At 39.9% G+C, this 26,783-nt stretch overlaps 1 protein-coding gene across 4 annotated transcripts in view; it reads right to left on the reverse strand.

The window, feature by feature from the left end:
- Positions 1-26,783, reverse strand: part of fam91a1 (family with sequence similarity 91 member A1) — a 77,100-nt gene that overhangs the window by 10,271 nt on the left and 40,046 nt on the right. For 3 of the 4 annotated variants that reach the window (XM_063056083.1, XM_063056063.1, XM_063056093.1), the window contains exons 12-22: positions 22,878-22,993; positions 22,457-22,569; positions 20,935-21,021; positions 18,602-18,725; positions 17,657-17,805; positions 12,667-12,801; positions 12,427-12,540; positions 11,753-11,825; positions 6,854-7,006; positions 2,979-3,083; positions 1,705-1,828 (exon numbers count right to left, since the gene is read on the reverse strand). In XM_063056083.1, the coding sequence (XP_062912153.1) occupies positions 1,705-1,828; positions 2,979-3,083; positions 6,854-7,006; positions 11,753-11,825; positions 12,427-12,540; positions 12,667-12,801; positions 17,657-17,805; positions 18,602-18,725; positions 20,935-21,021; positions 22,457-22,569; positions 22,878-22,993 (1,293 nt within the window). The remainder of the gene's footprint in view (positions 1-1,704; positions 1,829-2,978; positions 3,084-6,853; positions 7,007-11,752; positions 11,826-12,426; positions 12,541-12,666; positions 12,802-17,656; positions 17,806-18,601; positions 18,726-20,934; positions 21,022-22,456; positions 22,570-22,877; positions 22,994-26,783) is intronic. The other variant, XM_063056072.1, reaches the window with a different exon arrangement.

Consider the following 26,783-nt stretch of genomic DNA (forward strand, 5'->3'; position numbering starts at 1 on the left):
AGAGCATCCCTGAGCCTGAGATTAGTTCCTTTTCCTAGAGCGTCAGGAGAACGTGTATGCGGTGTAGATGTGCTGGTCCACCTTCCTTGAGGAACTCTGCTGGGATCCTGTCAGAACCAGCAGCTATGTTGCTTTTCAGACTCCTGATGGCATCATGAACCTCTTTCGTACTAGGAGGCTCCCCCATGATTTTTCTCACAGGTCTCTGGAGAATTTGGTTAGTAACCTCCAGTTCAGCAGAGCTGTCATGGTAAAGAAGTTCTTGAAAGTGCACTCTCCATCAATCATTGATGTCTTTCCAATCCTTTAACAAGTTCTTCCAGTTCTTTGAACTCAAGGGGTTGAATTTGCTGTAACCTGGACCATAGGCTGCTTTGGTGCCACTAAAGAAGACTTCATGTCACCACAGTCTGGCAGTCACTGGATTTCCAGGGCTTTCTCAGTCCAGCAAAAGCTCTTTACCTCCCACTCTCTGTGCTGGACGTTTGCCTTGAATCTAGGGCAAGCTTCTCTTTTGGCCTTGTTGACAACATTATTCTGCCAGGCACAAAAGGCTTTCCTTTTCTTGGAAATAAGTTCTTCTATTTCCACATAGTTATCATTAAACCAATCCTGATGTTTTCTGGACGTGTACCCAAGCATATTTTTGCAGGTATTAAGGGTAGTGGATTTAATTTAAGCAGACCACAAAGTTCTTTGGTATCTTCTGGATCTGGAGGTTTTCACCATACGAGGCCTAAAAGTGCTCTTTCATGAGTGTCAAGCAGGCTGTTGAGTTTTAATCTCAGTATGGTCTGCTTCTTATGAATCTTTCTCTATTTCATGAGTTTGATGGACATAGTCGAGGAGACTAGGCTCTGATCTGTTTAGCAATCATTTGTGCCAATCATGGGCCCTGTGATATTCACATCACAGCCATCCCTAGCTTAAACAATGATATAGTCAATGAGATGCTGCCAAGATGACTTGAATTTGTTTTGTTTTCTGGTTGAAGAGAGTGCTCGTTATGATAAGATTGTGCTCAGCACATATGGTGAGAAGTAGTATTTCATTTATGTTGATGTTGCCAAAGCCTTAATTTCCAATGGTGCACTTCCAAAGGTTGAAGTCCTGAGTGACCCTGGCATTGAATTCCCTGAACACAGTTCTCTTATTCTCCCTGGGGATGTTTAAGGGTGTCATATTTGGGCAAGCATAGAATGCCTCTTCCCACAAAAGTCTCTCTAAAAAGTGGCTTTTTACACTTTTGAGAATTACTGTGTAGATAGTACATCTTAAATGCTTATCTTAAAAGTGAGAGTGCATTTGTGGGCACATGCATGCAAGTGACAAAGCACCTGAAATAATGCACTTATAGAATTGTACCACATTTAATGGAAATGAAGAAATATGAGATTCTCCTCCTTGCAGCTGAGGGAAAAAAAAAGTCCTGCATTTCTATGATGCCTTTCACAGACACAGGACACCATCATAAGACTTAGCCTGCAGTCCATACAATATATCAGAGATGCAATCACAACCAATTTTCAGAAATGTGGAAGTCAATTTGCACAGTCAAACTCCCATAAACAGAAATATAATGCAAGGAAAGGGCTGAGCCCATTAAGAGCCAGGACATGCACAACTGCTTCTGTTTGTACTGTGTCATTCAATGTGACATAAAGAAATAAAATGGAAAACAATCTATGGAGAAAAAAAAAATACCTCTCCTTCCCACACAATCCATGAGCAGCAATTTTCTGACACACTTTTCTGTTCAGTTCTGAAACAAAGAGTGGGATTCCAAAGCACAGCTCCAGGGGAATCCAATCCTGCTCTGTCGTCGAGGCTAGAAAATTACAACATTATTAATCTCACCACAATATTCTCCTCTCATTTTAGGGCAGCATTTATGGATAACAGGAGTAATCTACTGTTGCTGGCCTTTTAGGCCATGGGCCTTTCTACATTTGACACATTCAACAACTTGTAGACATTCCATGCCTTTTCACAAAATGAAACAACACACAGATTTCTATGAGGGCAAGAACAAAATTTGACAGGGAGTCATTAGGATAACTCATTGAAACCTTCATCAAAGGGATCGATTTGGGAGGAGGATTGCAAAATGAAGCTGATACAGGGGTTTAATGATTCCATGTTAAGGCAACTATGTGTTCCCCAACTAGAAGAGAGCACATCTACCTTCCTGGAGTGTCACAGCAAAGCAGCATCCATCATCAGGGATCCTCACTGGTGCCATCAAGGAGGTAGTACAGGATCCTTAGGACTCTCAGAACCAGGTTCATGAACAATTATTACCTCTCAATCAACAGGCTCTTGAACCAGAGGGGACAACTTCACTAAACTTCAGTTGCCCAAAACTGTTCCCACAACCTGTGGACTTACTTTCAAGGACTTGTTATCTCATGTTCTCAATATTTATTGTTAATTTACTTACTACTACTATTTCTTGTTTTTTCTTTTGTATTTGCATTTTTTTTTTGTCTTTTGCACACTGGCTGTCCACCCTGTAGGATGCAGTCTTTCATTGATTCTATTATGGATATTGGATTTACTGAATATGCCTGCAAGAAAACAAACCTCAGGGCTGTATATGGTGACATATATATATATACTCTAATAATAAATTTTCTTTGAACTTTGAATCCAGATCAAGTTTCTTTTAAACTTTATTCTTGTTTGGGTGGGGATGATCGCTGGTACAGAAGGGCACTATTTATTGCTCAGTGACAAATGCTAGAGTAAGTGGTTGTCAGCCACCTTCTTAAATCACTACAGTCTGCACCAATGGATAGATTTCAGGATTTTTAACCAAAGACCATGAAGGCATGACAATATGTTAAAGACAGAAGCAAAGTAATTGTGCCTCCAGGACATAATGCCCTTGTTCTTTCAATTGCTCATGTTTGTGTGCTTAGAAATTATTTGATTGCAAATGTTGGCAGAAAATTAGCATTACTAAGGTTTGTCTTTACCTTCAAAAGTTCTTTTGACTGCAGAATCAGACACGGGCTCATCTGTTACCAACTCAAATGATTCTGTGCTGCCTTGTACAGAACCAGATGAGGATTCAAACTCTTCTGAAAAATAATCACATACATATTAGAAAATCTTATTTTTAAAATAAGGATTTTGATGGGGGGGGGCTTGCGAATGATAATGCCTTGGAACATGAATGGTAGGTGGTTTAACTCTTGTAAATGGTCAATACCTGTTTGGCATGAGTGTTATTGCCACTTGTCAGCTCACGCCTGAATGCCTCCAGAGTTGTGTTGCATGAAGATGTTGATTGTTTTCATCCAGAAGTTTGAAATTTATTTTTAAATTATTTTTGGGATGTGAATGCTGTTGGCAAGAACAGCATTTATGTGCCGTTGAGGTGATGGTGGCAGTGGTGAGGCATCATGACATTGTGCAGTTAAGAGCAACCAGAGTTACTTTACATGACTGACCTCCAATCACAAATCTAGCAGCTAATAAACCCCTCAATCTGCAAACAGCTGTAATATTGCAATTCTAAATCATGACAGGATGTTTAAGAGGTGAAGGATTACTTAGCTTAGATAGAAACCACACATATGCTCATATTTCTGTTATTTGTGACAAGCTCCTTGTGATGTGACAAAAATGAACTGAAGTTCCTACTACCCCATGAGCCTCTGTATTCGGCACATCATTCTGTGCAATTTCTGTTATGTTTAACAGGATCTACTGTTAACCATATCATTCCATTTCTCACCCCCCAACTCTCTGCTCCACTCTCTCATACAATTATCCCTCCCCACTGACCTCCCTCACGGCACTTATCCCTGCAAGTATCACACCACATTCAGAACATTGTGAGTAGCTTTGGTACCCGTATCTTAAGAAACATATACTGGCATTGAAGAGGTCCAGAAGTGCTGAAGAATGATCCCAGAATGAAAGCATAACCTATGAGCATTTGATGGCTCCCAGTCTGTACTCAATGGAGTTTAGGAATCTCATTGAAACCTTCTAAATATTGAAAAACTAGATAAGATGGATTATGTGGAGAGGATGTTTCCTATAGTGGGGGAGTCTAGGACCAAACGGACAGACTCAGAATAGAAGCAAGTCTCTTTAGAACAAATGAGGAGGAACTTCTTTAGCCGGAGGTGGTGAATCTTTGGAATTCATTGCCACGGACAGCTGTGGAAGCCAAATTAATGGGCATATTTAAAGTAGAGGGTGATAGGACCATAAGACCATAAGACAAAGGAGCAGAAGTCGGCCATTCGGCCCATCGAGTCTGCTCCGCCATTTTATCATGAGCTGATCCAGTCTCCCATTTAGTCCCACTCCCCTGCCTTCTCACCATAACCTTTGATGCCCTGGCTACTCAGATACCTATCAATCTCTGCCTTAAATACACCCAATGACTTGGCCTCCACTGCTGCCCGTGGCAACAAATTCCATAGATTCACCACCCTCTGACTAAAAAAAAAATGCAGGTTCTTGATTATTAAGTTTCAACTATTACAGGGAGAAGGAAGGAGAATGGGGTTGAGGAGAAAATATATCAGCCATGATGGAACAGTAGAGCATAGTTGATGGGCTGAATGGCCAAAATCTGCTCTTGCGTCTTATGGTTTTAAATGCTACAACTGTCCCTACACCTCTCCACCTATTGCCTCCCCGCCTCTTACATCATTAATCCTCCCCTACCCACAAACCTTCCCCTTCACCTGGTCTCAACCATCACCTGCCAGCTTATACTCTTCCCTGACTATCCCCATTCCTTATTCTATCTTCGGTCTACTCCCTTCCGGTCATGATGAAGGGTCTCGGCCTGAAACGTTGACTCTTTATTTCCCTCCACAGATGCTGTCTGACCTGCTGCATCCCCCCCCAGCATTTTGTGTGTGCTACTCAGGATTTTGCAGCTCCCACAGAATCTCTTGTGTTTAGATAGATCTGAAGTGGCCTTGCAGTTGTAAATTTGAATGAATGAACAAGACAACTGGAAAAGACCTGTATCTGCACTCCATCATCAGTGATGGGGGGACTACAGGGTGAAAACACAGCTTGGGTGAAAACATTTTGTGGTACCAAAATGTGCCAGCAGGACAAATAATTTTTAAGAGAAGTTCAACAAGGAAAGTAACACTTAAATTGTGACTTTTAAGGCTGCAAAACTTTCATAAGTGCTTTCCAAGCAATGAAGCGTTTGTAGTTACTACTGCAATTTAGCAAAACTCAACAATCAATCAATACACAGCAAGGTAATATATAAACTGTGTTGGGAATTTTGGAGAAGGAGAAATAATGCCTAGATAGCAGGGGTACATTCTGATCTTCTTTAAATAATCCACAGGATCGCAATATCCATTTCAAAAGACTGATGAGATCTGAGTTCAACATATCAAATGAAGTGCCTCTGACAGTGCAATTTTTTTGGAACAGGTCTTGAATCCATGGCCTGACTGAGAAAGGAGTGGTGTCCCTGAGTTATGCTGACACAAATGAGTGCATTTAACATAATAACGAGATTTGAGCAGATTTTAAGTGACCAAAGGGAAGCACAGATTAATGTAGTAGTACACTTAACAAGAACAGCAATCTAAGAGACAGACTGGCTTTTGTTCCATCTCGAAGAGGACCTAAAGTTGTACCTGCGGCTCATATGTTCTCTCAGCTCATGAGTCATAACCATAACACATGAATCAACTGTTTAGCTGTAGCCCTGGCTTTCAAAAGATCACATTAATTGCATTCAATGAAAGCACTGAAGAAACTGTAAGATTATAATCTCATGATTAGGAAAATCAACTAATTTATGTGACATTAAAGCTTTTAGAAATTTTATAAATCTAGTTAATATCTTCTTCAGCACTAGCTGTGGAATCTGATCACAAAATACAATGTTAAACCAATATATAATCAATGACCCAACACAGAATTTATTGTAGACATGAGCCAACGGACTTCTGTTCCACAAGAGCCTTCTCCAAATCTAATCCATAATAAATCAATACGTTCTTCAATATCTATCCTTCCCATTGTTATCTTGTTTATCCCTGAAAAACATCCAAGTTATTCACATCAATTCTCATTCCCATAAATGCTTTACCCAGAGTACTTTTGAGTGCCTGAAAAGTATAGCAGCACAGAGCTGAGCTTGAAGGCACTTAATGGAATCAGTCAAGGTTTATCTTGTAGCAACTCAGTCCGAGGTCAGAGGTTCCAGCTCTACATTCCAGAAACTTAAACAACCCCAATGTAGGAGTGACAGAGTTTTGTATTTTTGCATGCGCTGTTTTTAGGATATGATCCCAAACCACACAGCAACCCCTGCACCCTACCATCTTCCCTCTCAGTTTAACATAAAAGATCTCATGGCATTAATAATTAGAGTATTGCTCCAGAAATAAAGAATGAAATTTCCTATGAATGGCCTAATGTTAACTGCTCAGCTAAAATCTGATCTGGTTATCGCATCCATAAACTGGCTGTAATATTTCTTTCCTCACAACTATGACTATATTTTAAGATAATATGCTTGGTCATGAAGAATTTTGGAATTTCTCCTGAGGCCCTGTGGAGGTTAACCCTAAAGGAAAGCTAAACAATAACTTAGACTAAAAGAAATAGGGTATGTAAAGTCAGACAATATTTGGAGACTCACATGGAGCTGGACAGAGGCCTCTTCCTTTCCATAAATCTGTGATGAAAAGTTCTACACTCTCCCCATTAGAATGCCCCTCATTATTGTGCTGTCTTATGACAATTTTGTGGCTCAAAATACCTCAGGATATTCACCATTTCTAAAACTGCTGGACAACTGCATTTTCCAAGTAGTTCTGGCTATGATGAGCTGAACTTTGTGTACCTTTCTCTTCCAGGTCTTCACTGGGTCGTCTCCCACTGCTGCGCCGAGCTCGAGGATTCAGCATGTTTACAAACCCACAGAAATGGTCCAGATCCACTTTTGCCCTCAGTGCTTTCAAAGCTCGATGTGAGCACATGTTACTCTGGGAAAATTCTGCAATAATCCAAAGGAAAAGAGTTAAAAGAAAAGTTAATCAAAGTAACATATATACAGTGGTTATGGAAAACCTTTCAGTAACGCACACAAAATGCTGGAGGAACTCAGCAGGCTAGGCAGCACCTGTGGAAAAGAGTAAACAGTCGACATTCTGATGAAGGGTCTCAGCCCGAAACATCGACTGTTTACTCTTTTCTATAGATGCCGCTTGGCCAGCTGAGTTCCTCCAGCATTTTGTGTGTGTTGCTTGATTTCCAGCATCTGCAGATTTTCTTGTCTAAAGGAAATTTGAGACTATGCAAATTTTCCCAGAAATATTTAAAGCATTTTTCAAGACAGGAAAGTTAGTTACAGACATGCAAACATCTTCCAGAAGTTATGGGTTAGGGTTAGCAGCAAATTAATTCAAAAGACAACCAGGCTTCATTCAACCTCCACACAGTAATAAACAGATCATAAGAATGCACCTGCCCAATTACAGAAGGAGGCCACTTAAGATATTTGGCTTGGGATAAGACAAAACAAGCACTTCAATTGATCCTTGGAAAATATTTTATCAAACAATGTAACATCCATCGATTCCTTCCATTGAAATTAGCTACTTGATGTAGGACATTCTGATTCTCGACCACTGTAACTATACAGGGAAAGACAATAAATATATATTCTTGTTAATAAATTCTCATTGCAATTGTTCCTTTCTGAGTTAGGGAAAATTGGTCCACTGACAGTTCTTAGGAACTGAATCCTTGCCCAACCTAGGGACTGCCTATACATAGAACTGGAAACAAACCAACAATGCTCTTATGGTCTCCACACTGTTTGATACAGTCAGGACAAGCAGCAGCAGCTAAGGTACAAGTTAGTCCTTTATGCTCAGGGAAATTGTTGAAAAAGTAACCTCAGAGCATTGAAATCTTTATTTAAGACCAGCATTTGTAGTCCATCCTTAAATGCCCTCAAGGTGATGGAGGTAAGCCAACTTCTTGAACCATTCTATCACTTTAATGATTGGGAACTGACTGAAGAGGTAGTAATTAGCTAGAATGGAGGTTATGTTGCAACTTTATAAAACTCTGGTTAGGCCACATCTGGAGTATTGCAAACAGTTCTGTTTGCCCCATTGTAAGAAAGCTTTGGGCAATGCGCAGAAGAGGTTTACATAGAACGTAGAATAGTACAGCACAGTACAGGCCCTGCGGCCCACATTGTTGTGCCAACCCTCAAACCCTGCTTCCCATATAACCCCCCACCTTAAATTCCTCCATATACCTATCTAGCAGTCTCTTAAATTTCACTAGTGTATCTGCCTCCGCCACTGACTCAGGCAGTGTATTCCACGCACCAACCACTCTCTGAGTAAAAAAACCTTCCTTTAATATCACCCTTGAACTTCCCACCCTTTACCTTAAAGCCATGTCCCCTTGTGTTCAGCAGTGGTGCCCTGGGAAAGAGGCGCTGGCTATCCACTCTATCTACTCCTCTTATTATCTTGTACACCTCTATCATGTCTCCTCTCATCCTCCTTCTATCCAAAGATTAAAGCCCTAGCTCCCTTAATCTCTGATCATAATCCATACTCTCTAAACCAGGCAGCATCCTGGTAAATCTCCTCTGCACCCTTTCCACTGTTTCCATATCCTTCCTATAGTGAGGCGACCAGAACTGGACACAGTACTCCAAGTGTAGCCTAACCAGAGTTTTATAGAGCTGCATCATTACCTCGCGACTCTTAAACTCTATCCCTCAACTTATGAAAGCTAACACCCCATAAGCTTTCTTAGCTACCCTATCCACCTGTGAAGCAACTTTCAGGGATCTGTGGACATGTACCCCTAGATCCCTCTGCTCCTCCACACTACCAAGTATCCTGCCATTTACTTTGTACTCTGCCTTGGAGTTTATCCTTCCAAAGTGTACCACCTCACACTTCTCTGGGTTGAACTCCATCTGCCAGTTCCCAGCCCACTTCTGCAACCTATCAATGTCTCTCTGCAATCTTCGACAATCCTCTACACTATCTACAACACCACCAACCTTTCTGTCGTCTGCAAACTTGCCAACCTACCCTTCTACCCCCACATCCAGGTCATTAATAAAAATCACGCAGAGGTCCCAGAACTGATCCTTGTGGGACACCACTAGTCACAACCCTCCAATCCGAATGTACTCCCTCCACCATAACTCTCTGCCTTCTGCAGGCAAGCCAATTCTGAATCCACCCGGCCAAACTTCCCTGGATCCCATGCCTTCTGACTTTCTGAATAAGCCTACCCCATGGAACCTTGTCAAATACGTAAATAAAATCCATATAGATCACATCCACTGCACTACCCTCATCTATATGCCTGGTCACCTCCTCAAAGAACTCTATCAGGCTTGTTAGACACGCTCTGCCGTTCACAAAGCCATGCTGACTGTCCCTGATCAGACCATGATTCTCTCAATGCCCACAGATGCTATCTCTAAGAATCTTTTCCAACAGCTTTCCTACCACAGATGTAAGGCTCACTGGTCTATAATTACCCAGACTATCCCTACTACCTTTTTTAAACAAGGGAACAACATTCGCCTCCCTCCAATCCTCCGGTACCATTCCCGTGGACAACAAGGACATAAAGATCCTAGCCAGAGGCTCAGCAACCTCTTCCCTCGTCTCATGGAGTAGCCTGGGGAATATTCCGTCAGGCCCTGGGGACTGATCCATCCTAATATATTTTAATAACTCCAACACCTCCTCTCCCTTAATATTAACATGCTCCAGAACATCAACCTCACTCATATTGTCCTCACCGTCATCAAGTTCCCTCTCATTGGTAAATACCAAACGGAAGTATTCATTGAGGACCTCGCTCACTTCCACAGCCTCCAGGCACATCTTCCCACCTTTATCTCTAATCGGTCCTAACTTCACTCCTGTCATCCTTTTCTTCTTCACGTAATTGAAGAATGCCTTGGGGTTTTCCTTTACCCTACTCGCCAAGGCCTTCTCATGCCCCCTTCTTGCTCTTCTCAGCCCCTTCTTAAGCTCCTTTCTTGCTACCCTATATTTCTCAATAGACCCATCTGATCCTTGCTTCCTAAACCTCATGTATGCTGCCTTCTTCCACCTGACTAGATTTTCCACCTCACTTGTTACCTATGGTTCCTTCACCCTACCATTCTTTATCTTCCTCACCAGGACAACTTCATCCCTAACGTCCTGCACGAGATCCTAAACATCGACCACATGTCCATAGTACATTTCCCTGCAAAAACATCATCCCAATTCGCACCCGCAAGTTCTAGCCTTATAGCCTCGTAATTTGCCCTTCCGCAATTAAAAATCTTCTTGTCCTCCCTGATTCTATCCTTTGCCATGAAGGCCAGAGAGCGGTGGTCACTGTCCCCCAGATGCTCACCCACTGAGAGATCTGTGACCTGACCTGGTTCGTTACCTAATACTAGATCTAGTATGGCATTCCCCCTAGTCGGCCATGTCAACATACCGTGACAGGAATCCGTCCTGGACACACTTAACAAACTCTGCCCTGTCTAAACCCTTGGAACTTATCAGGTGCCAATCAATTTTAGGGAAGTTGAAGTCACCCATGATAACAACCCTGTTGTTTTCATACCTTTCCAAAATCTGCCTCCCAATCTGCTCCTCGGTATCTCTGCTGCTACCAGGGGGCCTATAGAGTAACTGCTCCCTTCCTGTTCCTGACTTCCACCCATACTGACTCAAAAGAGGATCCTGCTACATTACCCACCTTTTCTATAGCTGTAATAGTATCCCTGACCAGTAATGCCACCCCTCCTCCCCTCCCCCCCACCATCCCTTTTGAAGCACTGAAATTCAGGAATATTGAGAATCTATTCCTGCCCTGGTGCCAGCCAAGTCTCTGTAATGTCCACTACATCATAATTCCATGTATGTATCCAAGCTCTCAGTTCATCACCTTTGTTCCTGATGCTTCTTGCATTGAAGAGCATGCACTTTGGCCCTTCTACCCTCCTACCTTTACACCCTTTATTCTGCTTCTCTTTCCCCAAAGCCTCTCTATATGTTAGATCTGGCTTTACTCCATGCACTTCTTTCACTGCTCTATCGCTGTGGATCCCATCCCCCTCGCAAATTAGTTTAAACCCTCCCGAACCATGCTAGCAAACCTACCTGCAAGGATGTTTACCATGATGCTGCCTGGTTTAGAAGGCATGTGCTATCACGAGAGGCTGGATAAACTTGAGTTGTTTTCTCTGGAGCGCCAGAGACTGCGGGGAGATCTTACAGAGGTTTACAAGATTATGAAAGGCATAGATGGTGGACAGAGAGTATCTGTTTCCCAGGATTGAAATGGCTAATGCCAGAGGGCATGTATCGAAGGTGAGAGAGGAGTAGGTTCAAGAGGGACATGAGGGGTAAGTTTTTTTTACTCAAGAGTCGAAGATGCCTGCAATGTGCTGTTTGTTATGGTGGTAGAGGCAAATACATTAGAGGCTTTTAAGAGATGTTTGTATAGGCACATAGATGGAGAGATAATGGACATGGTGTAGATAGGAGGGATTAATGTTTAAGTGATTTTGATGAGCTTTTTCGTTGGTTCAGCACAACATATGGGCCGAATGGCCTGTTCTTGTGTTATATTCTTCTGTGCTCCATGTTAAAACAGTCAACTCAGATTTGATTGGAAATTTGCTTGCACTTTCTCATAATGCCACTTTAATCAGGAAAGCTAATGAAAAATAGCTGTAAAAGCTCACCTCCATTCATCTCCACTTCATCAAAGGGAAAAGGAACATACGTGGTTTCTCCCTCACCATGGATACCAAAACCCTTGAAACAACAATGCACTGGATTAATTTATTAAAATTACACTATTATTTATGCAACATTACTACCTTATTGCTGAACATCCAAATGATGTTATGGGAGGAAGGGGAGTGAAGTAGATCTTTGGTTACTGATGTCAAATATACAATACGTCTACTAGCCACTATTGTATTCACTCTCAGCTTCACTGTAGTCCATGGAGTTTAACACCAGCAACCAAAGATATTTCTGCCCCACTGATTTACAACAATGGTTTCAAAAACATTTGCTTGGGATATGTTTATATAGTTTTATATTTCTTATTTCTAAAGCTGAACTCCAAGCAGTAATATTGCCCAAATCATCACAAACTTTCTCCAGGCCCCAAAGTTCAGATAACTTATTATGCTAAATTTTACAGATTTTTCAATATTTTCTAACACAGGCACATTTATCTGTAACACTGCCAGTAGCCATTCTAAAAATTTAATATTGCAAAAATTCATACTTTTATTATGTTAATTGTGGCTTTGTGATTGAACACACACGGGGGGAAAAAGAATTCTCCTGGCTAGATTATGTTTTCTAACAGCATGCGGTATGCTCAAAGGAACCCAGGTGCTACCTGTACTAACACAGCAGAATGCGTTAGAGCGTCATTCAGCATGCTGAGCACATTTGAAGTAAGAACAACTCCAGGATCGTGCCCCCAGGAGGTTATAAGCAGCCGGTCATAGCCCTGAAAATAAAAGGGAGCAAGAACCTTACATTTTTAATCAATTCTAAGTGATGCTCAAATTGTACACAAATGAAAATATCCAGTTAATACATTAAAGTTATGAAAGTACATTTTCTCAAAAAATACCTGAAAAACTTCAGGAAGTTTTCTTAGCCTTGTTCCTTTTGTAAGTAATAATGATGGAGGTCCTTGTCCAGTAATATGGTAGATGTACAGTTTAAACCAGATTGAACTAACTTCTGGGATTGCTGGTCCGATGTGCTAAAACATTTAAAGGAAGAAATGTTACTTATTATAAGTCACATAAAATACGAAATGCTTCTGAATCTTTATCTGACCTTTTTCTTTCAAAGGCTAAATAAGCCAAGCACATTCATTTAGATTCATAGTTATAGAACAGTACAGAACAGAAACAGGCCCTTCAGCCCATCTATCTGCCTCGTCCCATCAACCGGCACCTGGACCATACCCCTCTCATTCGTGTACCTACCTAAATTTCTCTTCAATGTTGAAATCAACATTACATTCACCACATACTGGCAGCTCTTCTATAATCACACCACCCTCTGAGTGAAGCAGCTCCCCCCAGGTTCTCCACAAACATTCCAACTTTCTCCTTTAACACACACCCTCTAGTTGCAGTCTCACCCATTCTCAGTGGATAAAGCCTGCTTACATTTACCATCTCTACACTACTCATAAATTTATGTACTGTACCTCTATCAATTCTCCCCTCAATCTTCTACATTCTAGGGAATAAAGTCCAAACCTATTCAATGTTTCCCTATAACTCGGTCCTCAAGTCCCAGCAAAATCATTGTAAATTTTACCGGCACTCTTTCAATCTTATTAACAGTGCATCTTTCCTGTAGGTAGGTGACCAAGACTGAACATAATACTCCAAATTTGGCCTCAACAACATCTTATACATTTTCAACATAACATCCCAACTCCTGTACTCAATACATTGATTAGTGAAGTCTAATGTGCCAAAAACTTTCTTTACGACCCTATGTACCCATGACACCACTTCCAATGAATTATGGATCTGTATTCCCAGATCCCTTTGTTCTACTATACTCCTCCCTGCCCTACCATTCACTGTATAAGACCTACCCTGGTTGGTCCTTCCAAAGTACAACACCTCACATTTGTCTGCAATAAATTCCAGTTGCCACTTTTCCAACTGATCCAGATTCCGCTGTCAGCTTTAGTGGTCTTTCTCGTTGTTCACTACACTCTCAATCTTGGGTGTCATTTGCAAATTTGCTGATCCAGTTTATCACATTATCATCCAGATCGATGATACAGATAACAAACAACAAAGGACCGAGCACCAATCTCTACGACACACCACTAGTTACAGACCTCATCAGAGAGGGAACCATCTTCAACCACTCCGGCTTCTTCCACAAAGCCAATGTCTAATCCAGTTTACTACCTTATCCTGAATGCCAAGAGACAACCTTCTTGACCAATCACCCAAGTGGAACCTTTTCAAAGGCCTGGTTAAGGTCCATGTGGACAACATCCACTGCCTTACCTTCATCAACTTTCCTGGTAACTTCCTCGAAAAACTCTATTAAGATTGGTTAGGCATGATTTACCATGCCATTTACCATGATTAACCTGTCCCTGTCTATCCAAATACTTACATAAGCAGTCCCTTAGAATACCTTCCAATAACTTTCCCACAACTGATGTCAGGCTTGCCAGCCTATAATTTCCTGGCTTGCTCTTTGAGCCTTTCTTAAATAATGGCACAACATTAGCTACTCTCCAATTCCCCCAACACCTCACTGTGGCCAAGGATGTTTTAAATATCTCTGCTAAGGCCCCTCTAATTTTTGCACTAGCCTCCCACAGGGTCCAAGGAAACACCATGTCAGGCCCTGGGGATTTATTCACCACAGTTTCCCTCAAGATACCAAACATCTCCTCCTCTATAATCTGTATAAGGTCCATGATCTCCCTGCTGCATTGTCTCACATCTATAGACTCTGCGTCTGTCTCCCGAGTAAATACAGATGCAGAAAATCGATTTAAGATCTTCCCCGTTTCTTTTGGCTCCACGCATAATTACACTCTGATCTTCCAGAGGACCAACTTTGTCGCTCACTATCCCTTTGCTCTTAATGTATCTGTAGAAGCTCTTAGGATTCTCCTTCACCATGTCTGCTAGAGTAACTTCCATGTTTTCTTTTAGCCTTCCTGATTTTCTTAAGTATTCTCTTGTATTTCTTATACTCAAGTACGTAATTTGTTCCAGTCTACCTACAGCTGTTATGCACCTCCTTTTTCTTATCCAGGACCGCAACACAGTATCTCTCAAAAGCCAAGGTACCCTAAACCTGTTAACCTTGCCTTTTATTCTGACAGGAACATACAAATTGTACTCTCAAAATTTCACTTTTAAGGACTCCCATTTACAAACTGCACCTTTGCCAGAAAACCACTTGATCCAATCCACACTTGCCAAATCCTTTCTGATACCATCAAAATTAGCCTTCCTCCAATATAGAATTTCAACCTGAGAAGCAGATCTATCCTTTTCCACAATTACCTTGAAACTTGTGGACTAATGGGTGGTCTATACTATCATCCCTTTAGTGTGGCCGTGCCTTTTTTATTCCTCAGTCTACCCACAAAGCCTCACTAAACGAGCACTCCAGCTGGTCCAGGCTGAGCACTGCCATGACATTTTCCCTGACTAATAAGACCACTCCTCCCTCTTTAATCCCTCCCACTTTAACACATCTAAAATAACAGAACCCTGGAAGACTGACCTGCAAGCAAGTCTCACTAATGCCTACAATGTCATAATTCCACATGCTGATGTATGCCCTAAGCCCACCTGCCTTTCCTACAATACTCCTTGTACCTTTCACACCGTGAAATATACGCAGCTCAGAACATTGGTCCCATCATGCTAGACCTTTCAATACCCAACTTTGTACATAGGCTTAACAATGTTTTTACCCACAACAATTCCTCTATCTGTTCTGGCGCTCTGGTTCCCATCCCCCTGTAACTCCAGTTTAACTACCCCCCCCCCCCATCTCCGTGCAGCACAAGCAAACCTTCCGCTTTGTAGTTCATTTGTTGTTTTTATTCTGCACTTTTATCTTTGGAACAAGTTAATATATCACACAGCAAATGGAATGTCCAATAGGACTATCATATGGAACTAATTTTAACCCAAGTAAGATTGGCCATTATATCTAATCATACAAAGGCAATGAATTCATGACAAAGATTATGCATTTACAAGTAAACAAGTATTTCTGAAAACTGCAGCAAAACAGCAGCGTCAATGGAATTTTCAGATATCCTCTTGTGAAGCTGAAATCTGAGCAGTGAACTGCTCAGATTTCAACTTCACATTCATTCAGTTTATTGTCATTTGCCCGCATACATGTATACCGCCAAACGAAACAATGTTCCTCTGGAGCAAGGTGCACAACACAGTATAAATAACTCACATATACAAAACAAAGTAATATCACCACAAATAAATTAAAAAAATAAGATGCATATACAAGGCAAATTAAAAAGTAAGTAGTATAATACTAATGGTGCTTCATACATGATGAGACCTGGGTGGTGGCACAGAGTTCAGTACTCTTACAGCCTGGGGGAAGAAATCATTTCCCATACTAACAGTTCTTGTCCTAATGCTACGGTACCTCCTGCCTCATGGTAACAGGTCAAAGAGATTGTTGGATAGAAGGGAGGGTTCACTGACAATGCTAAGGGACTTATGTACATAGGAGTCCAGATAAATATCTCCAACGGGTGGAAGAGAAACCCCTATAATCTTTTCAGCAGTGCTCGCAAACCTTTGTAGACAGTTATGGTCAGATGCCTTGCAGTTCCCGGACCAGACACTGATGCAGCTGGTCAGGACACTCTCAATGGTGCTTCTATAAAAGCTGGTTAAAATGGAAAGCTGAGGGTAGTAGCCACAGTCATCTCAATCTTATCAGGAAGTAGATAAGCTGATGTGCTTTCTTGACTAAAGACATGCTGCTGAGGGGCCAGGTATGATTGTCAGTTACATACACTCCCAGAAACCTGGTGCTCCTAATTTTCTCCACGGAGGCGCTGTGTACATGCACTGAGGAGAGGTCAGCCTGCATCTTCAGTTTGTATAACTTTCAGAATGTAATATTTCAAAGTGCCTCTATTAACAGTTTAATATTTTAATTCAGCAAAAGCTACTGACAGATTCCTTTTCACTAAGAACGTTGTGCTGGTACTCTTACACTGCAGAAAATTAAACCCTGATTTTCTGATAGCTAGAGTTAATTTCATGCTTTTTCAATCTGACAATTTCATGCTCATTCAATGACCAACCTAATGTTGCATACAAAATCCAAAACATATGCTATATCCAAATGAGAACTTTTCAAAGAAATTTTCTAAATATATTTAGGCAGGACAGCACAGAGAGAAAGGAAGCATTGTGGTGCTGGCATACGGTCTGTTAAATATCTGTTTTAACCAGTGAGGTTTCTTGAACTGAATTTTTTTCATCTGACTACAATCTATCAGGGACATTTCTCATCACAATCAAAGTTAACATACAATCAAATATCACTGCACATTTACAGACAAATTATAAATTACAAATAGCTCAACCATATATTAGAACAACAAAACCAAGCATATCTTCCACACTCCCTCACTTAATTTCTGAACTCTTTGCTTCCATTTATTATTAACATTTTATTGTGGCTGATTGCATCCTTTATGCAGCACAGAATCTCCTCTAGAGTAGCTAAATATGTGCACTGATGCAGAGAATTTATCCCCATTGAAGTTCATTTGGTATTATGAGCATTAATTATAGTCATGAGTTATGGAATATCAACAGGACAAGGAAAATATTAAAACCTCTGGTGTTTTGTACATTGTCTTCAACCAGACACCTGCAGTGTATAGATAAGACCACTAAAAATGATGTGCAATGAAGCAGTCACACAAAGCACTTTCTAGAACTTGCTTACGGCCAACATCTTCAGAATGGCACTTTGATTGCTGCAAACAAAAATACCCAGTTGGGGTTCATTACTTAAGCTGGATAAGAAGACTGTTCCTAAACCCTGCTGCTTACCTGTGGTGTGCAGCTGCTTATTGGACGGATTTCATTGCTGAGTGGTGCCATCGAGACCAACAGGGTGTAATTCTTGTTCAGGACTCTGCTGCAGGTGGCAGGATCCAATCCCAGTAAGCTCTCGCAACGTAACAAATCCAATGGAAAACCTACGAGGAAATCAAGCTCATTAGCAAGCAAAATTCTGTAACGGAAGCCAGTGTCCAGAAAATTGACTGCCTCATTTCCTAAATGAACACTTCAAAAATACTCCATTTGGGTGGAGTGAGAGGAACAGTAAAAGCACCTTAAGATTAGACACTAGAGGACTGCAAAATGTTTTTGTTTATAAATAATTTATAGTAGAAAAGTCATTCTGTTCAATTAGCACACTGGTTTTGGCAATCTACCAGTCCCTCATTTCATTTAACCTTATCAACATGATTATTGCTTCTTACACATTTATTCTCATGTTTATCTAACTTCACATGATGTACTTCTGCACTTCATTGCTCAACTGTTGCAATGACTTCTGTATTTTCGCCATCCTCTGTCAATTTTCTGTAATATTTGTTAGTGAGAGTTACATATTTAGTCACAAATTCTGACCCTCCCTACGCGGGGCCATGCCATTTAATGAGTTTATCATTCTTGGTACCTCCTCTAAGTCACTACTCATTCATGCTCAATTTATCATTATTAGTTCTAGGTCCATAGTTGGAAGATTCTCCTTTTCACACTATTTTTTTCCTGATACAAAATAAAATGAATCCCCAAGAATTAAGGCTTTCCTCTCTATTAAACTCAGTTTCTCTACTTTCAAAGTTTGTCTTAAAGTAAAGCATTATCAAATAAAATCCTATCTATATTAATTAAGATATAAATTACTATTTAACCACAATAAATTGACCTTTTTATATTTTTCAGCCTTCTTAACAATTGATTTCAACACAGAGTATATCCTACCACCGCTTGGTTGTTCATCATCTGTGACTAGGTCTTTATTATGTCGCAGGAACAGTATAGTGTTTCTCAGAGTTAGTGCATGATCAAAATATCTCTGTGCCTCTCCCTCGCCAGTGTTCTGAACCTTAAATATAAAACATTCCAATTATCATTTATAAACAGCATCAAAAACAAATATTTGAATCAAAATGACTTAGTAAAGCTGTACAATTAGAAACCTTAATGTTCAAAGTAAAATTTAATATCAGAGTACATACATGTCACCACATACAACCTTGAGATTCTTTTTCCTGCCGGCATACTTGATGAGAAATGTGCAATTTCTATATTTCTATGATATATTTGTGTTTAATAAATAATTTTATTTTTCTGTTAATTACAGACAGGAAGTGGTTGCACAAGATTATGTAGATTATAAGATACTTGACGAATAATGCAAAGAGCTGATTTAAGAGCTGATCTGTATACAGATTTAGGTCCATATATTAAACAAAGCTGAAATAAACAAGTAGAATTATTAAAGATGTGTGAAAATACCAGACAGTTATCACATTTCAGAGCAGTGAACACATCTCAAATATCTTGTTTGGCCTACATAACTTCAGGTCCACAGCAGTGTAATTGACTATTGTCGCATTAAATGCGTATGAGTGAATGTATATGCGTATAAATGAGTGGCCCAGCAAGCCACTCAGTTCAAGGGTTTGGACAATAAATGGCAGCCCTGCCTGTGAAGCCAATATTTGTGAATGAATAAAAATCCAGTGGCCTCCATCATAAAGTTTCTGCTACAGCAAACCACAAATCCCAGGTCTTTACCATCTCAGACAACGGCAGTATGTAACCGAGAAACACCATCAGCATGTACATTTCCTGTACCATGTTCCTTTCATGTCTTTCAGTTTGTACTTCACAAATATTCACCTGGTATGTACGAGAACCATTCAGTACAATAGTGTAATTGGTCACTGTTGTTTTTAGATAGTTGAGTGATAGAACTCGTGTTATTCAGATCTACTTACATCTATAGAAGCTCACTTTTTAATAACCTGACATTTCTTGTATATTGATTATCCTCTGATCATGGGCTCCCTCCTCCAATCAACATCAGGTCCTCCACTACTCTCATTTAGCACAACCCCTTGCTTCCATTGCTGACTTGAGATACCAATATACAAGCTCTAGATTTCCCTCCCTCAACTCAATACCCACTATTTTGAAAAATTAACAAAATGCTCAAGTGACCACAGCTTTGTGGTTGCTTCAACATTTGAAGTTCTCCTCAGCTCTCTGCCATCTTTAATATTGTCTACAGCTATGAATTTCCTGTTCATATCTTCATTAGTGTGCATGAACATGGAGATTTTATATTCTATTCACTTCATAATTATGCTATTAAGTTAATCACATTAAAATAACCTTTCCATAAAGTACAGAGTCACTGATCAAGTAATTCTACAGCATGGGAGATGGCAATTCTCCAAATACTGGAGTCCTTCAAACTCTTATCAATTAGTTCTATTCTTTTTCCTTTCCTTGCCAGCACTGGTAAATATTCAATTATGTATCCAATTATCTTTTGAAAATTTTGAGTGAATCTGCTTCCACTATGTTCTCAGTTGCCACAAACCAGTTGTGCAAATGAATTTCCTCCTTTTTTTTTGTCACCTGTGTCCTCTAACCCATTGATCAGCGTGAAATGGTTCTCAGTACTTCTGATCAATTTTGATACTCTTAAGACAGTTTGGTGAGCCAGATGCTGCTTGACCTTGTTCAGGCTCCATATATGCCCACTATTCAATCATGCTTTGTAGCCCCATCTGCCTAATCACGTTAGATGCTTCAAGAGACAGAATCTCACACCTCACTCCAAAGTCACCCAACTGGACTGATCAACAGTTTCCAATAATTAGATATTTTAAAGCAACTGAAATAAGCAGTTTAAAAAAAGGATGTAACAGAATTTAAAACACATTTAACTTAATGCTGTTTACATTAGAAAACTAAATCATTTACCTCTCTATCCGATACAGTGATCGCATTAAAATAAATTGGACCTTGTTAGATATGCCAGTGATCCATGACACAATACTATGAAGTCAGATATAAAGTGTGGTTGAAGACAGTTGTGCTCTGCCTCTGGATGGAGTGCCAAGTCCAGCAGAAGAATGGAAGGATAAATGAGCTACCACACTACAGAACGCCAGGAGCACATTAATCTGTAAGGTGTACCTTGCCACCAACAGGCCTGTGCATTTTGTCCATTTTGAGCAGATAATGACCAAAGGGAAAACCACAAGGATAATTACTGTAACTTCTCCCTAATAACATACCTTTTCAAGTTCTACAAGGAAGCTGTCTAGAGACTCATCTGATAATTTCCCAACTTCAAACATAGTCACAGCATGACTCTTTAGGTTCTGCAGAAAAAGCAACAAAACATTAATTAAACACAAGAAAAACACTAACAAATCATTACCAAAAATGTCAGATGTTTGCAATTATTCTCCGCAGAAAATGGTCCGAATTTTATTTCGCGATACAACATGGAGTAGGCTCTTCCGGCCCCTCAAGCCTCGCAGCCTCAGCAAACCCCAACGTCAGTCACCTGTAACCTCATCAAGGTACAATTTACAATGAGCAATTAACCTACCAGCACGTCTCTGGACTGCGGGAGGAAACCAGGGGATGCACAGAGGCTCCTTTCAGAATGGTACCGGAATTGAACTCAGAACTCTCCAAGCTATAATAGTGTTGCGCTAAAATCTCTTAAGTAGTAATAATTTGCTCAAGCCATTTCATAGATATAACTGATAAAAAAGCAAAGTTTCACAACAACTTAAGCAACACCAGCATTTCACACTGAATCCACATAATGGGTCTGTTTCACTTTGATTTTAAATGGCAGCAACTTTGAAAGACTTAAAAACCTTAAGTCTTACATTTACACACAACCATTCTACAGCATCCCAAATTACCTTACAGCCAAGAACTTGAGAAACACTTTTCCAATGCAGGAAATGAAGTAACCAATTTCTACGCAAGATTCCACAAATAGCAATGTGATAGTGAGCTAAACATGTTATAGAAACATAGGTTGGTTTGCTAATACTGTCTGAGAGACAGGGGATAAGTTTCCTGCTTTTCTTATTGCCACAAGTTCAATTCCTTTCACCTCAGGCAGGACTTTAGTTTAAAATATAGGGTGGTACATTAAATATTACTGCATTCTCAATTCTGCATAAGAGTGTCAGTTTTGATCTTTGCACTTGAGTGGAACGACACCAGAACCCTTTGAAAAGGAAAGAGTGCAGCCTCAAGAAGATGGTATCCATCACTGAGGACCCTCACAATAATTACTATTACCAAGGAGGAGTTACAGAAGCTGTGAGACCCACACTCAATTCAGAAACAGGTTTCTTTTCCCCACCCCAAGCTTTTTTGTTGCACTATTTATTTTTGTAATTTACAGTAACTTCAACTTTGTACTATACTGCTGCTACAAAACCAATGTTATGGTGTCTAAATCAGTGATAATAATTCTGACTTTTGAATGCATCCAACTGAACCAGAATTGAAACCAAGTCCACTCACCTTTACAAAATACTCCAGTCTGCAGGCTAGGCTCCTGACCTATATTTACCTCCACATAATCATCAGTAAAACAGATAATCTGGTCACTATGATATTGCTGTTTTCAAAAGCAGGGTTTAATCAAATTGATTACCAAGCTACCCATATTACATTAGCTATTTAAAAAATATTTCATTGGTCATCAAGGAAAAGGCAACCTTTCTCTCATCAACTAAAAAAATGGCAAGAGAGTGACACAAGTAGCATTTCAAGGAACTTTACCGGTGAAAGATTTCCCATCATTAAAAACGCTGTGAGAGTTGAATCAAACAGGAATGCAATTCTTTTTGTGTGTCCACTGGGCAAGCTTAAACTGTTCACACTGGCAGAGTCAGCTAGAAGTCAAAAACATCATCATCACTTAAAATGCACTAAAGTTATAAATACACAACCAAGCTGGAAAAACACCCAAATTATTTATGATTTACAAAAAGATGCCATCATATGACACTTCATTAAAATGAATTAAAAATCAGGAAAAAAATCAACAACTTTAAGATGAAATACTTGAAGGTTTGAATAAGCCTATAGATTAATGAGACATTGCTATAGCTTCAAAGTACAATTAGCTTCAGCATCAATCACGACATATCTTTGAGGAAAATTATCAAACATGAGTACTGTTTATATATCCCGCACTTACCCACATCATCTTGACTAGTTGTATCAGTGTCTGTTGTTGATGTGGTGTCATGCACAGGACTCCGATTTTCCATCCCATCCCATGATAGCAGCATTTTCTGAGGGTCCATTGCACACCTGTATGAAACAGCCAAGTATTACTGGCATCAGCCCAGGTTTGGAAAAAAGCACAAAACTGTACAAATATGCACTTATTTTTGAAGAATGTTTTTTGATCCCACCCCATATAGGTGAAAAGAATTATGGTGTTAAACAGAACAGACGCTTACAGAGGTAAATTAGTTAATTTCAAATTAATTAATGTGTTTGCACCTTTCCTCTCCAACAGTAACAATTGGGTTTTGATAAAATGCCTTAAATATGATTATAAAGGTCAGTGGTTAAAACACAGACAAAATCAAAACTGTAACAGAATGTATAGAATTTAACACATTCTCAACTGAATTTTATATTCAATTACAGGAAAACTTGAGAAAAGGGTTGGTAAAGGAGAAAGGGAAAGAATAAGCCTCAGACGTCAAAATAAAAAAAAACTGTTTATAAAAAAGAATCTTTACAGCTTTGAAAATACACAGTTAGAAACACTAAATATATCAAGATAATTAACTCAGTTTCTTCAATTCATTTCTGTATCATTGGTTAATATTTATTTTCACCAGTCCTAATAGGACTGATCAAATGCTTTATGTGGTATCATAAACATGGTTGTAAGGAAATTCTCTTCAAACGGAAGCTTGATCTGACAAAATTACGGAATCACATGATAATGTGAGCTTGCTTTAACAATACCTATGTACTTTCTTCAACAAATCCACTTTGGAAAATGGTCAAAATAAACTCCAAACAATAAAAGTAGTCATTTTAATTTAAAAAGAGCTGAAGCCAACAGCACAATGAAAAGAAAGCAAAATATCTAAGGAAAGTCTGGCTTATCTGTATCTCATTCAGTTACAGTGGTATGCAAAAGTTTGGGCACCCTTGGTCAAAATTTCTGTTACTGTGAATAGCTAAGCGAGTAAAAGATGACCTGATTTCCAAAAGGCATAAAGTTAAAGATGACACATTTCTTTAATATTTTAAGCAAGATTACTTTTTTTATTTCCATCTTTTACAGTTTCAAAATAACAAAAAAGAAAAAGCAAAAGTTTGGGCACCCTGCATGGTCAGTACTTAGTAACACTCCCTTTGGCAAGTATTACAGCTTGTAAATGCTTTCTGTAGCCAGCTAAGAGTCCTACAATTCTTGTTTGGGGGATTTTCGCCCATTCTTCCTTGCAGAAGGCTTCTAGTTCTGTGAGATTCTTGGGCCGTCTTACATGCACTGCTCTTTTCAGGTCTTACCACAGATTTTTGATGATGTTTAGGTCGGGGGACTGCGAGGGCCATGGCAAAACCTTCAGCTTGCGCCTCTTGAGGTAGTCCATTGTGGATTTTGAGGTGTGTTTAGGATTATTATCCTGTTGTAGAAGCCATCCTCTTTTCATCTTCAGCTTTTTTACAGACGGTGTGATGTTTGCTTCCAGAATTTGCTGGTATTTAATTGAATTCATTCTTCCCTCTACCAGTAAATGTTCCCCGTGCCACTGGCTGCAACACAAGCCCAAAGCATGATCGATCCACCCCCATGCTTAACAGTTGGAGAGGGGTTCTTTTCATGAAATTCTGTACCCTTTTTCTCCAAACATACCTTTGCTCATTGTGGCCAAAAGGTACTAATTTAACTTGATCAGTCCACAGAACTTGTTTCCAAAATGCATCAGGCTTGTTTAGATGTTCCTTCGCAAACTTCTAACGCTGAGTTTTGTGGTGAGGATGCAGGAAAGGTTTTCTTCTGATGATTCTTCCACGAAGGTCATATTTGTGCAGGTGTCGCTGCACAGTAGAACAGTGCACCACCACTCCAGAGTCTGCTAAATCTTCCGGAAGGTCTTTTGCAGTCAAACGGGGGTTTCGATTTGCCTTTCCAGCAATCCTACAAGCAGTTCTCCTGGAAAGTTTTCTTGGTCTTCCAGACCTTAACTTGACCTCCACCGTTCCTGTTAACTGCCACTTCCTAATTACATTACAAACTGAGGAAATGGCTACCTGAAAATGCTTTGCTATCTTCTTACAGCCTCCTCTTTGTGGGCATCATTTATTTTAATTTTCATAGTGTTAGGCAGCTGCTAAGAGGAGCCCATGGCTGCTGATTGTTGGGACAAGGTTTGAGGAGTCAGGGTATTTATAAAGCTTAGAAATTTGCATCACTTGGCCTTTCCTAACAATGACCGAACAAGCCATAGCCCTAACAAGCTAATTAAGGTCTGAGACCTTGGTAAAAGTTATCTAGGAGCTCAAATCTCTTGGGGTGCCCAAACTTTTGCATGGTGCTCTCTTCCTTTTTTTTTCCACTCTAAAATTGTACAAAACAAAAATAATACATTAATCTTGCTTAAAATGTTGAAAAGAATGTTTTATCTTTAACTGTATGACTTTTGGGGATCAGTTCATCTTCTACTCACTTAACTATTCACAGTAACAGAAATTTTGACCAGGGGTGCCCAAACTTTTGCATGCCACTGTATGTCTAGTTGCATGGGTGTTTTCAAGAGCCAAGACAGGTTCCAACATCAATATTCAGTATACATGTGGCAACAGGACATTGCTGACTGCATGATGTTGATTTTTTGTGCAATTACAACAACTGTGTACATAGCAACAGCCAACATAGCTTGTTAATAAATAGACTTGCATCTATCAGGAAAGATCAGAGGCCAGGGCTCTCTTCTCCATACGTGTGCAATTTGATGAAGGGTCTCTTGATTTCTAATTATACGTGTAAGTGGGCCACCTGGTCTCTGGATCCTGCTCTACCAATCAGCAAACTCATGATTAATATTTTACCAGACCACTTCCCTGTCCTTCCTCCATTTCCCTCCAGCATCCAGAAAGCAATCAACATCATCTCTGAATTAACTCCATGACTAGCACTCTACATCCCTCTGGGGTAAAGCATTCCAAAGACTCACCATCCTTGTGTGAAGAAATTTATCTTCATTTTAATCCAAAATGACTTACCCCTTTGACTTTTAACTCTAGTCTTATTTCTGCAGAAACACCTATCCAATTGAGCCCTCTAAGTGTACATCCATTTCTTATTCTTCTGAATCCTATGGAGGCCTGGTCTCCAGCCATAAAAGACACCATCTCCCTTCCTAACTGCTTCTGCACATGCATGTTGGTGGGATGTTTTCAACTGTGCTGGTGAGAGGACTCTTATCTAGGGATAATATAAATATGCATCTGGAGAACAGAAAACACAAAAGAAATATTTTAACTTAGTGGACATTGCCACTGCATGGATCTGTTCAGGAAAAAAAGGAATGGAAAATTGTCTTGATGAGATGGGGAAAATTTTGGATTTAGTATAAACATCACATAGGCTCAGCTGAACAGTTATTAGAGCGTAAATTTTCTGACAGCCAAATTCTAAGAGACAAGTCAAAGAGGAACGATGGCAGATAGCAGAAAAGAGGGATTACAAAAGACACAACCTGCAGTTAACATGAGACAAAGGATAATGTTTAATTGAAAGCTACCATAATTAAAGTGGCAAATGGTAGTGGCAGACCAGAGTACCTGCATTTTTTTTGGACCCAGAAGTCGAAAACTAAGAAGTGCATAAGGGAGAAAATGAATTTTAGAAATCTTACACGTGGTACAAAACAGCAAACCCTTCTATGGGTATACAAATAAGAAGCAGTTAAAAGTAAATATGGGGCTTCGACAGAGTAAGGCTGGTGAATTACAGGAAGGAGATGGGGACCGAGCGGCATGATGCCATGACAACAAACCTTCACTCAAAGTCACCAAAACAGAAAAGCTGGCCACTGAGTTCAGGAAGGAGGTGGTGTACATGCTTCCGTTT

This window comes from Mobula hypostoma, chromosome 1 (genome assembly GCF_963921235.1).
Source record: "Mobula hypostoma chromosome 1, sMobHyp1.1, whole genome shotgun sequence".
NCBI lineage: Eukaryota > Metazoa > Chordata > Chondrichthyes > Myliobatiformes > Myliobatidae > Mobula > Mobula hypostoma.